The sequence below is a fragment of the Cyclopterus lumpus genome, chromosome 1 (assembly GCF_009769545.1).
Source record: "Cyclopterus lumpus isolate fCycLum1 chromosome 1, fCycLum1.pri, whole genome shotgun sequence".
Lineage (NCBI taxonomy): Eukaryota > Metazoa > Chordata > Actinopteri > Perciformes > Cyclopteridae > Cyclopterus > Cyclopterus lumpus.
The window spans coordinates 8,707,157-8,719,077 of record NC_046966.1 but is presented as its reverse complement, the minus strand read 5'-3'; the positions used below and the strand labels follow the sequence as shown (position 1 = coordinate 8,719,077).

The following is an 11,921-nucleotide window of genomic DNA, read 5'->3' as shown; positions in this document are numbered from 1 at the left end:
AATTAAGCAGAAAACACTCGTTGGAAAAGTTGCTGCTTTTAAGAAATTTTTTTATTTGAAGTTAAGCGCAGCATGGTGAGCTCGCTAATAATAAAAACAACGAATGGAAATCACATCTATTTTTTGAGTCGAGTCCGGAAATGCAGCTTTTAATTTTTTTTTCCCCAACTGAAAGCATTTGTTTGTGCAGCAATAACATATTTAAAAGTCACAAACACAAAGCAGAAGTTTACACAAGCTTGTTTTCAGAAGAGCTCTCCAAGTTGCACGACCACCACGAAGTCCCACTGAATCCCCAATGACAATTTACATAGCAGCCATTGGAATCCAGTTACATTTTACAACACAAACCTAGAATGAGGTGCAGCTCACATGCGTTTAATGAAATCACCATTATTAGATAGAAAAGTGCCCAGCTTTAGTGGATCACATCCACTTGTAGAATAGATGCCACAGAGGTTAAGTTGAAAGGTCAATGTTTCTCAAAGTTACGCCACAGTACTCTTTAACACGGAGGACCACTAAAGGAACAAGAACACACAGAAACAATTTTGCATTCACCACCAATATATATATATATATATATTTTAACTTAATATGATTACAATCCATTGAAATGTTTCTTTAACAGTCTTGTGGTGGTGTGACTATGATCTCTGGTGGTGACTGTGACTCTGCTCGGCGGCCCTGTGTTTTGAATGCCATGATTCGAGCTTGCACCACTGTGTCTGGCATGGCAGATGATGATGTATGTAATGATGAAGATGGTGAGGTGGAGAGGTGGTGCTTCCTGAGCAGGATCAGGTGAGGGTTCCTCAGTAAGGTATAAAACAACATCCACCGCCTCGTAGCCCGGCTGTTCACAGGGGATTCTGTCCAAAAGTAAAAAGTGAATAAACCCCAAATAAAAAATAATAATCATTTAAATAAATGCACTAATAATAATAATAATATACACATACTTTAATACAACATATAAACCTGTGCAGTATATTAAAAAACTGAATTAAAGAAATTGAGTGCATTTTGAGAGCTAATTTAAAAGAAGATACTCGTGAATCTCAGTCAGCGGACGGACACACACACACACACACACACACAACTGACCAGAGGCCACGTTGCTGAATGAGGAGTATGCAGACACAGTGCGTTCCTCCAGCGAGTTGGAGACCAGCAGCTGGCAGAAACACACCATGACCGGATTGCTATGATAGTGGTCAGCAAAGATCATCCCAATCCAAGTACTGTAGCCTGGGACATGCAATAGATACTGTGAGAGCAACACACACATACTAAAAGCAGCAATGACTTTACAGTACTTTTAACAACATGTGTTTAAGGAGAATGAACAACTGAGGGGGAACAAAAAATAAATCCTCTGACGCTTTGTGAAATGCTGCCACCTGCTGGAAGGAAATTATCTTTCAGGATGAATGAAAGTCTTCTGTAATATGACTCTAATGAGCCCCACCACCATCAAATATTAATAATAATAATAATAATAAAATATATAATATTTTGTTTATAAAAATAAACTAAATTGGTTGAAGTTCATCTTACCGGCATCCATGGTTTCATATCCTCTCTGCATAATGCTCCGGTCTATGCGGGACACCAGCCACGTTCCCACCACAATGCTGCACAGCAACCTCAATATGCAGTTACTGAACCCCATCACCACGTTGTAGAAAAAGAAGAAGTAGTTGAAGCAGTGGAACGCCTTCCTGAAGAGAAGGTAGAGAAACTGTGCTTTCACATCACTTTGAATTACATCTAATTCTTGTATTGAGGGGATTTTCCACACTGTGAAATCATGGGACAATGACAAAGGTCCCACCGTCTCTGGTCCTAGGAGCAAGACACACAGACTTGATAGTTGTTTAGCTTCTTTTTGTTGTGGTTATTTGGGATTTCCATGTTGTTTGAGGTCATTTTGAGTCTTTTCCAAGTTGGTACGTGTCTCTTCTAGGGACATTTTGTAAGACCCCATATTCTATATTTGCTCATAACAGCATGCCAATGCACTATTACAATATGCCCACCTGTTGTTGAGAGCCAGAGGTTTGTGTTTATCAGTAGGGGACATTTTGTCCTGAAGGAAAAAGATCTGAACCAGAGCGATCTGGAGAATCACCAGGCCGATGACCAGACTAATGGTCAGACTGAGGAGACACAGGAAGAAAAAAAATACATGAACCGAATCGTCCATTCGTATGCCATCATGTATTCACAGCCACAGGGAAAGAAGCCTTACACTATAATCCCCAGGTTGCTGAGCATGCTCAGCGCTGTTCCATGCTGTATCGGCAGAACCAGCACATAGACCAGCAACAGAGCAAACAGGAAGTGGACAAAGTGGACAATCAGGTAGCCTGAAGAGAAAATACAGAAGAGCTGGGTCACTGACAAGTAAGTTACTTCCTGAATCTCCCCGTTACTCTCCTTCTCTTCCCCAGGGAGGAACAGCTTACCCCACAATGTAAACGCTATTTGCCAACCAGAGTATCTTGCAATGGAAGCCTGTGAAAATTGAAAGAGAAAACCTGTTTTTAAAGCATTAAATTAAGAGGCCAAAATGAAATGAGATGCAAACATTCACACGTGCTCTGCATATTTGAAACCCCAAAAGGCATGCTCACATATTAAAATATTTAAAAAATACGCAGATCACCCACTGTGCCATGCACATCATGAATGCTGGTTTCAAGCATTTAGTGCCAAGCTGAAATCTGATTGGCCCTACAGTCGTCCGCCATCTGCTGTGTATGCGTGTCTGTGTGTGTGTGCGTGTGTGTGTGCGTGTGTGTGCGTGTGTGTGCGTGTGTGTGCGTGCGTCTGCGTGCATGCGTGCGTGCGTGCGTGCGTGCGTGCGTGTGTGTGTGTGTGTGTGCGTGTTACTTACTACGCTGACAGCGGAGCGAGGGTTGTGAAACTTCTCAGGAAGGAAACCCTTCTGCCCTTTCCACAGCCTCTTCAAGTGTTTTCTATGGCGACAGTACACCGTGTCACTCATCTATGTTGTTGTTTTTGAAATAACAGCTTGGGAAATGACATCTAACTTCCCATAGTTACAACAATTGTGTTTGTTTTGGGGGTATATGTCAGGTCTTTTACCTGTAACATGCCAAGACATGGAAGCAGTAGGCTACGGAGTTGAGACTAGCAAAGATGGTGGTAGCTAGCCAGGACTCTGGAAGAACACAAATAACAACACCGTGACTTTTACCAGTGCTCGGTGTATCCGTGTGGAGCTACTTTCTGGCCTATTTCTTCTCGGAAATGTCCAGAATCAAGGAAGCAGGGGACGTTTGGTATGAATCATCGTATTTGTTCATGGTCATACCCATGAATGAAGCATTAAATCACTCAAACTATGAGCCGACCAACTCACTTCTAGCCACATAGATGAATTCTTCCAGCTGTGGTATCATGGCCTCCAGACCTTCAGTCTGGTTACAGGACCTAAACAGCTCTATCAGTGTATTCTTCCACCTCTCTCCTTGGTCAAAAGCCACATTACTGAGACTGTAGTCTACCAGGGTTATCTAGAGAAATGACAAATCACACCGTCTAGCAGATGCAACATTAGTGTGTTTCCAAAGCAAAGTGTATGCACATTTGATTTTGGTCTCGCTTTACCGTGTATAGGCCGATTAGCGAGATAATGACGGTGCCGATGATCCTGTTGGGGAACTTGAAGTAAGGATCCCACTCATACACTTTGCTCTGGAGCCAGCTGTGGGGTTCACTGCAACATAGAAAGGAGGGTCAAAACCACTGTGTGTGTGTGTGTGTCACATATGTTGATGCTTTAAAATGCTGAATTCTGGTACTTGTAACTATTCATCTTGTGACAGCTGGGATCGTTATTGTGTTGCAGGACATTAATCAAGATATCAATGCAGTCGAGGAGCTGAAGCTGAAGTCTACCAGCAGCACATGAACACACCAGACTGGACTTGAAGTCCGTACATTGAACTGCATCAACACAAAGCATTTGACACATACTGGTAGTAGTTTTTGCAAATATTAATTCCAATGTTCAACTTTGCATGTACTGTAGATTTCCATATTTTAGAGAAACAAATGCCACATAGTGGGTGACTCAAATTACTGTAAATATAAGATACATCTATGTTATCCTAAGCTTTTGAAAACTGTGAACACCCAAGTGATCTAATTTTAGGTAAACTGATGTAGTGGATCCCTTTTGAAGCAACCAAAGTGAACATTCCCACATGTACAAAGGACACTTGAAAGCAGCATTGGTGCACATGCGCATGTTGGTTCTACCTGTGTGCAGGCGTTTTCCTCAGCAGTCTCTTAACGTGCTGCACCTGATGTTGCGCCATCAGCTCTTCATGATACTGGCAACAGATTCAGCATGTTAACAGTCACACACAGTTTATCGTTTAGAAAATTCAGCTTTTGATTATATATCTATAGATATAGATACATATATTTCTGGATTACATTTGGGAAATATATACAGCAAGAAACATTTCACTGAGTTCATACATGCTGACCTCCTGTTCCACTTGCAGATGTATCCGAGCAGCTTTCACCAGCATATAGACAAATCGTCCCAAGAGGAAGATGAGGGAGAGGATGCAGGGCCACTGGACAATCAACTTCTGGTATTTACCTAGAATCTTTAAAACCACAGAAACAAAGTAATTCATTCAGTGATAAAAATTAATACTGAGGGGCAACTCTTCGTGACTGGATGTTTTGTAGAGCCTAATAAGTTGTAGGACAAGGCTGGTTCCATGGTGGAAACCACACAGGTACATTTACACTAGCTTTTGCATTTAAATACTCACATACCTTACCATGAGGACAGGTGAACGTATCCCAGACTGTAACGATGATCCTAAAAAACAAGCATCGAGACATGTGATGTATTTTCTCAGGCTATTGTGAACATCCACATATCGACCCGTACAAACAGCCCGAACCTCTATTGTACATTTTGGAAGTTTTTAAGTTTGTCTGAAGTAACCATCATACATTTGTTTCTGCAAGCTTTTACAATGTTTAAAGACATTTACCAGGACAGAGAGTAGAATATTCCCATCACAGCCCCGGCTGCTCTGAACGGTGTGGACAGACAGGCAAAGAAAGGGAAATAGACCAGACCCACCTCTAGCGCTCCAACCAGATACACTATAGCTGAGGACAATAACAAGGAAGCATGTCAGTCAACCTGCTCGTTTCTTGTGTCCGCAAGGTAAACAGGTCCAGTACCTCTGGCCCAGGGCAGCACGATGAAGGGGATGTAGCGCTCGGAGAAGAGCAGCAGGACGCTGGAGGACACGGCACCAAATGCAAACCCGTAGGACCAACGATTACTGAGGCTGCCAATGCTATCCAAAGGCCTGCGACACCGTGATATCAGGAACACAAACAAAGCCCAATGAACTTCTCAAAGCGGCCTGTTACATATCTTCAGACGGTTACTAGCGGTGATATTGAAACTGATATTGCTGTTACTTTATCTCTTGATGTTTATAGTTGTTGATGCTGCGGTTGACTTACACCACAATACCGAACCGTCCCCCCAGGAAGGGCAATCTGTGGTCGATAGCCAGTCTCTGGTCTCTCTTCTGGAGGAACGAGAGCACCCCCACAATCAACAACTGGAACACAAGAAGTCGATGCATAAAACAAAACTTACTGGGGGAAAAAAATCAGTTGTCTGCATTGCTGCAACTGTGTGAAGGTGGAAATATGTTGGAGGTAGCAGAATGATCACCGGCCTCAGCGTCTGTTAATTAAGCTGCTGTATCGATCTGTAGATTTAGTATGCACAGGCTGTGTTGTGTTTCTGTTATTGGATGTATTTATTTATTTATTTGTATTCTGTATTCCTCAACACCCTCTAAAAAGACCAATTCCCAGGGTTTAAAAAAAGATGCACAGGCATTGCCGTGTGCTACAGCACTTCTGTTTACTTTGCTGTTCTGTGAATATCCTGTCTCCAAAATGTCTGATTTAGAATGTTCCAGGAATTGGTTGAGAAATCCCCTTCCTCTGAAGTAAAACTGTTGAAACTGTCTTAAAAACACACCTTAAAAACAGGGCTGATATTCTTGGATCATGACACATTCATATTTTAGAGATTCAAAGGAGGTTCAAAGGAAGTCATGGAATATTCATCTTCCAGGTTAAATAGATGGACAACTTACTGCTGGTACGAGTGAAAAATGAAGGAAGAGCTCCAAAGAGATTCCACTTTGACAGTCCTTAACCTTCGAAACCCTGGAGAAACAGGTTGCGACATAGTTATTTGATTGAAAATGTTCCGAACACGCAAAGCATGATGGAACCGAGGGGAACAAAAAGAAACTAAACAGAAAAAGTTAAATCAAAAAATGTTTAACATCTTTAAAATGTCCTAATTTAAGTTAATAATGCACCAGTAAGCTCAAGTTGAGGTTTAATGTTGCTCTGTTTTGATTCAAAACAGCTACAATTAGGTTGATTAATCCTGAAGCCTGCGTAACACAATATGCCTCGCAGCTGCTATAACAAAGTCAAGATCAGAGTCGTAAATGAGCAAAGTATTGGAAGTCTGTACTTACACATGTTCCACCTGGTTTCTTATCATCTTTGACTGGAAGCTTTGTTCTTGTTCCACTGTCAAGACAAAGGAAGCCTCCGGATTGATATCACTTCAGTGTTTCCTGGTGGCAACCATGTGACTCAGACGTTTGACCTTTGACCCCAGTGTATGACACTTCATTACTCAGTTTTTAATCTCCTCTCTCCCAGTGTTTTGCTCTGTGCTGCTTTCACCGTTACATTTGCTGACTTTCACTGTTTGTCTTTGTCACACACACTTACACACACATACACACACTTACACACACACACATCATGGACCACTGTGTTACTCAGTATAAAGAGTACAAACATCCCGCTCTCCCGAAAAGATAACCAGCCGAGCATTCACCTCCTGCCTTCACTTTACAAAGGAATGTTTTCAGAATATGTTCCCTGAATCCATTTCTGTTCTTGTATCACTTCCATTGCAAAAAGAAAAGAGAGAAATAGCTTACTCTTCGTTGTTGACTTGTACAGGGTAGAGATGTTATTGATTTCAAAACAGAAGTAAAAATACTGCTGATAGATATTTATTACTCATTGCAATGACAATCACACATTTAGGAAATGCCATTTCACAGATCCATGACGGGTCGATAATCAGATCCTGATTGGCCACTTTGGCGATGACATCATCCCCTGGCTGCACAGGTCAGCAGCCCTCCTCTTTGGCAATCAAAATGTCCACCCTGGTTGTTCTGCAGAGAGGAATATGACAAGACATGTGGATGTGATTTGTTCCGTTTTTCTAACATGAGATTTAGTTTACGTGTATCAATGTTTTTCTAGGAAATCAGAACTCAAATAAACTCATTGTCCCTGACTGCGGGGAGATTAGGTGAGTAACTGTGTAGATAGTGTCAAAATCAGGAAACTGTGTTTTAGGTTTGAAAGACTGAGACAGCGAGCACTTCCTAAAAAGAGTCACTTCCTCCCCAAAAGACAACGTGTGTGTGACTTGGAGAGGTTTTGAGATGACATCGACAAAAGCAGAAATATTCAACTGTCTCTCTTCATGCCATTCAACATTGTTTTGCTGTATTTTTGTCACTCAAGAAAAGCACCAAATGCAGAACCATCTCTTGACACTTTGTGGGGGTGGGTTCCAACATGTTGGTCATCATTGTTCTCTAGTAATGACCACTAGCTCATTTCCTATAAAGACATGAGGGGTTAAACTGTATGGCTTTCAGCCTTTTGAATCAGCTGCGGCTGTCAGCCAATCAGGGTTCAGCATTGTGACTGTGGTTTCATAATCCACCACCAGAGGGCGACTCCTGCACTCCGTCCTCCATCCGGCCGATTTGCATGTCGCCAGTCGTGTGACTGTCGGGAGAAGGGAGCAGCTGCGCGCACTCACCGTCTCTGCACACACAGCGCGCACTCGTTGGCGTACGTGTTCCCATCGCTGCCGCACACGGGAGCGAGGTTCAGAGGGCACGCCAAGATCTCCTCCGTGTCCGGACACGACGGCTACCGGGAGGGGACACACGCACAAACAGGATCTGGTGTGATTTACCTTCCTTCTCACTCGTCATAACACATATTTCAAAGTGGATTGAGTTAAATGGTTTGCACTTCCTTTCTTTTTTAAACCAGTCGCTCCCTCTCTCTCGCTCTCTCACACACTCTCACTCTCACTCTCACTCTCTCACACACACACACACACACACACACACACACACACACACACACACACACACACACACACACACACACACACACACACACACACACACACACACACACACACACACACACACACACACACACACACACACACACACACACACCTTCCTCCGGAGTCCAGAGTTCTCCTCGGGGTCTGTAAAGAAAGCACATGACAAATAAGCAACCCACCTGGTACTAAATAAAATATATAGTTGATTGATCCATTATTGATACCAATACTATAAATATATATTATATTACTATATTATATTCAACATTGACATATCCCTAATATTTGTATTAAATGTATTATATGATCAGGGTCCAATACACTTAACACTGTTGGAAGGCAATGTAACGTATTGGCTTCGAAAGAGGGTGAATACTTTTATTAGGCGTTTATTTATGGCGTCTAAAATGGCATCCAACAGAGTAGTCATTTAGACATAAACTGCATTAATAACCCTCAAACTGGAAGGCAAAATGACCTCAGATAAAGTGTGTTTTTCCTTCTTACCTGCAGCCACACAGATGAGCAGGAGTCCCAGAAAAACAACTCTCCCAATCATGATGTTGGTGGATGAATGAATAACCTCTGAGCGTGTCGGTTTTTACTGGCAACATAATCATGTGTCTGTATGTGTGTGCGTGTGCATGTGTGGGAACACAGCAGGTGGATATAGACACACAAGCACCCTCTAGAAATTTAGTCATCAGCACACACACATGCACACGCACACACACGCACACCTTTTGTTCAGTCATTATACAAGCTTCCCGTTGACAACAAGCTTTGTTGTATCGAACACACACAACTAGACAAACAAAATGCAAAATAATCAACTCAGGAGATGTTCTTTTTTTTCAAAATGTATGATTTTCTTTTATTTATTAATGTAAAGTAACTATACACAATGCGTAACAGACTCAAACAGCTGTTTAATACTTAAAAATGTAAACAAATAATAACAATATAGAGCACGAGACGAGAAACATCACCACTGTAATTCTCTCCATCTCACTACCGTCTCCGCGTCTCCTCGTTTCACGCATTCGTCTCAATCACGTGGACGTCTTCAATCTCGAGTTCAAGTTTCAAACAGATGTTTTAATGCAGTGGTGAAGCTTCATTTTGTCTGTATACCTGTTTTCCAGTGCAGAGAATTGACCAAATCCCTACGATTACGTCTTTGACACGACAGGCTATGAAGTCTATAAAGTGCTCACATTTAGCAGAGGGTTTTTTGGTGCGTTCCCAGATTTGATATGACACGGAGAACCCGTAATGACAATCGGTCATTGGTTTGAACCCTGGATGCTGTTTCCTGGGCTATAAAACATTACAAGCACAACTCGAATGCACGTGGTCCCTGTTTATGTGGAGTCTGGCTAGTCGACTTGCTCCGGAAACATAATTTAGTCTGAAGTAACTGAGTAACTTCAGTGTGGCAGCTTATCGATGTGGACAGACGGAAAGATCGGAATTTGGCAACATGACTAGAAGATAAAACACTGACGGAGACTGAATATGAGAGAGAGCACACATTTGACATGATGTGCGCTCTTTGTTTCGAGCTGCTGACGACGGACGAAGGCCTGAAATGAAAAGCACAACTTCAACTTTACAAAACAGTTGCCTCCTCCACATTATGCTGGTTGGTCGAAGATATATAGTCAGCTCCTTTTGGCACAGATACGGTTTTGTTCACTCCACTCGTAACATTGTTTTTTTTTGTTTTTTTTAAACTTTAAGTCACAAAGTCGCTACTGTACATAACATCCACATCGGCGCTGGTTCAGGTGTTGAACGCTCCCGTCTAGATCTCGTACAAGCAGAGGAGCTGGGAAGCCGCCTGCGGGTACGACAGCTACAGTTTTACCTGCAGGGTCATTTCCATCGGAACTCATCTCACTGCCGAAAATCACATCTTCCCACAGATTGCTTCTTTTCTCTTCTTTTTACAACAGAATTTTGGATTCAGACTCCACGTTAACATTATGTGCCAGTAATCCCACAACAGTGAAGCACGACTCGAGTCCTTTTTACAAACTGAGCTTCTGACGTGCTCCGGCGCACACACGCAGTGGCTGATAGTACGGGTGTGTGGCCCGGTGGAAAGCATGCAAGTAAATATGTCCAATTAACTTTCAAAGACCTGTCCGAATTCTCTGAGCGACCTTCGTCTTTCTCTTCAAGTCCCAACTGCCAGTTTGCGACGGCCGTCCTTCGTCCAGTCCAATAAGCCTTCAATTCGTTGAAAGAGAGCGGGGCGAGTAAAAACCAGCCAGGATCGCAGACTTGTACAGACATCAAGCAACCACAAGATTTTTTTTTTTTTTTTCGTTGTCGTTTGTTTTTGACAATGAAGGACACAATAAAAAATAAAAAAGCAGTCATTCATCATCTTCACAAAATGCCCCTTTTTTTGTGCTTGGATGGTTTCTTTCTTATACATTCCTGGGCAGCCTACATACATTGTGGTTGTTGTTGTTTTGAAATGGAGTGCTCAGATTTCTCTCTCCACCGTGGTACAGTATAGGCACTGTGCTGGACAATGTCAAGGACACGAAGAACAGAAATATAAACGACAACTTGGTCGTCTTAATTATTACCCAAACAAAGAAAAGAAAAAAAACTTGGATAAGTTTGTCCATTCAAATACAATTATCTTAAAAAAGAAAAGAATTAGTACAAATTAGTATCTTTCATGAATGTGACTGAAATCAATTGGATTGTAAATACTTTCCTTTTTACCATCATTTGCATGATAAAAAACAACTGCGCTTGGTAATGAAGAGAGCACGACGGCTGACCTTGAATAAAAAAAGTAGTCGGACCGTCTTTCAGCAGTTGGCAGTGAATGATCTGGATTTTTTTTTTTTTTTTTGCTTTACGCTGTGGTGATGTCACGATACAGAGCAGCCCACATACACAGCCCCACTGACTACCGCTAACTACTTTTAGGAATTGGGGAAAAAAAACTGGCGATATTTCCTTCCATCATCCCCGATGCCATGTCCACTGAACGCGTAGCAGAGCTACACAACTTTCCAGTCTAGCGCAGTATTATAATCCTGCTGTTGCTTCAATTGTTCCAAGTCTTTTCTTCCTTTCCGCCCGTCTAGTGAAGGAGAAGCACCAGTCTTCAGCCCTCACAGGAATATCTTCTCATCTTAAATATATTCTTGTACATTTCTTGCATTGATTTGCATTGAGTTTTCATTGCTTCAGTGTCACAATACCTGCGGTCTATGCCTTTTCAAGAGGCTGTGCGCTCAAGTGCAGGTCCACTGAGAAATGATAACAATTAAAAAAGACTACAAAATAGAAATAAAAAAATGAACATAGTTCGTCCCCCCCCCCCTGCAGGTTAGTGGTCCATGGTTTCTGGGTTGTGGGGGGGAGGTGGTGAAGCGAAGTGTCTCCTGCGGTGCTTTTTCGTGGAATCAGACACAGCTCTCCTTGGTCTTGTTGTCCGTAAGGAAAGTGTTAAGCTGGGAAATGTCCACTACCACAGCGTCCCGTTTGTTCAGATGGGCCTCTTTCAAATGGTCCTCATCACTTTGGTCCTTGGCGAAATTTACAAACACCTGCGAGGGAGGGGGGGAGAGAAAAGGGAAATTAGACTCAGCCTATACTGAAG

At 42.3% G+C, this 11,921-nt stretch overlaps 3 protein-coding genes across 8 annotated transcripts in view; all 3 read right to left on the bottom strand.

Moving 5' to 3' along the window:
- Positions 1 to 33: 33 nt before the first annotated feature.
- stra6l (STRA6-like) lies at positions 34 to 7,164 on the bottom strand. Of its 4 annotated transcripts, none has more exons than XM_034531102.1 (19): positions 7,062 to 7,164; positions 6,585 to 6,639; positions 6,189 to 6,261; positions 5,539 to 5,639; positions 5,248 to 5,378; positions 5,052 to 5,172; positions 4,828 to 4,873; positions 4,527 to 4,652; positions 4,294 to 4,367; positions 3,640 to 3,748; positions 3,392 to 3,545; positions 3,115 to 3,190; positions 2,903 to 2,984; positions 2,472 to 2,520; positions 2,255 to 2,372; positions 2,043 to 2,162; positions 1,561 to 1,724; positions 1,108 to 1,251; positions 34 to 872 (listed from the first exon to the last, which is right to left on the bottom strand). In XM_034531102.1, coding segments are annotated over exons 1-19 (1,992 nt in total). In that variant the 5' UTR covers positions 7,063 to 7,164; the 3' UTR covers positions 34 to 624. The 4 variants fall into 4 exon arrangements, with proteins under 4 accessions (XP_034386993.1, XP_034387009.1, XP_034387001.1 ...); XM_034531118.1 differs by having other exon boundaries at positions 5,539 to 5,606; XM_034531110.1 differs by having other exon boundaries at positions 6,585 to 6,686; positions 7,062 to 7,162.
- Positions 7,121 to 8,955, bottom strand: spink4 (serine peptidase inhibitor, Kazal type 4). The gene is made up of 4 exons (XM_034531134.1): positions 8,795 to 8,955; positions 8,400 to 8,431; positions 7,967 to 8,079; positions 7,121 to 7,304 (listed from the first exon to the last, which is right to left on the bottom strand). The coding sequence occupies exons 1-4, from the start codon at positions 8,844 to 8,846 to the stop codon at positions 7,259 to 7,261; spliced, it is 243 nt and encodes an 80-aa protein (XP_034387025.1). The 5' UTR covers positions 8,847 to 8,955; the 3' UTR covers positions 7,121 to 7,258.
- A 409-nt stretch (positions 8,956 to 9,364) lies between these two features.
- LOC117729716 (phospholipid-transporting ATPase ABCA1-like) overlaps positions 9,365 to 11,921 on the bottom strand; it is a 36,391-nt gene continuing 33,834 nt past the window's right edge. For 2 of the 3 annotated variants that reach the window (XM_034531059.1, XM_034531051.1), the window contains exon 49: positions 10,634 to 11,868. In XM_034531059.1, coding sequence (XP_034386950.1) covers positions 11,725 to 11,868 — 144 coding nt within the window. In that variant the 3' untranslated portion in view covers positions 10,634 to 11,724. Of the gene's footprint in view, positions 11,869 to 11,921 lie in introns of all 3 variants that reach the window. The other variant, XM_034531041.1, reaches the window with a different exon arrangement.

Coding starts and splice junctions, on each gene's coding strand:
- stra6l (XM_034531102.1), bottom strand. Junction 6,262..6,584: donor AGAAACCAGGTGGAACATGT/GTAAGTACAGAC, acceptor CTGTTTCTCCAG/GGTTTCGAAGGTTAAGGACT. Junction 2,521..2,902: donor CTCGCTCCGCTGTCAGCGTA/GTAAGTAACACG, acceptor CAATTTTCACAG/GCTTCCATTGCAAGATACTC.
- spink4 (XM_034531134.1), bottom strand. CDS start 8,846: ATGATTGGGAGAGTTGTTTTTCTGGGACTCCTGCTCATCTGTGTGGCT. Junction 8,080..8,399: donor ACTCTGGACTCCGGAGGAAG/GTGTGTGTGTGT, acceptor CCCTCCCGGTAG/CCGTCGTGTCCGGACACGGA. Junction 7,305..7,966: donor GCGCTGTGTGTGCAGAGACG/GTGAGTGCGCGC, acceptor TCCTCTCTGCAG/AACAACCAGGGTGGACATTT.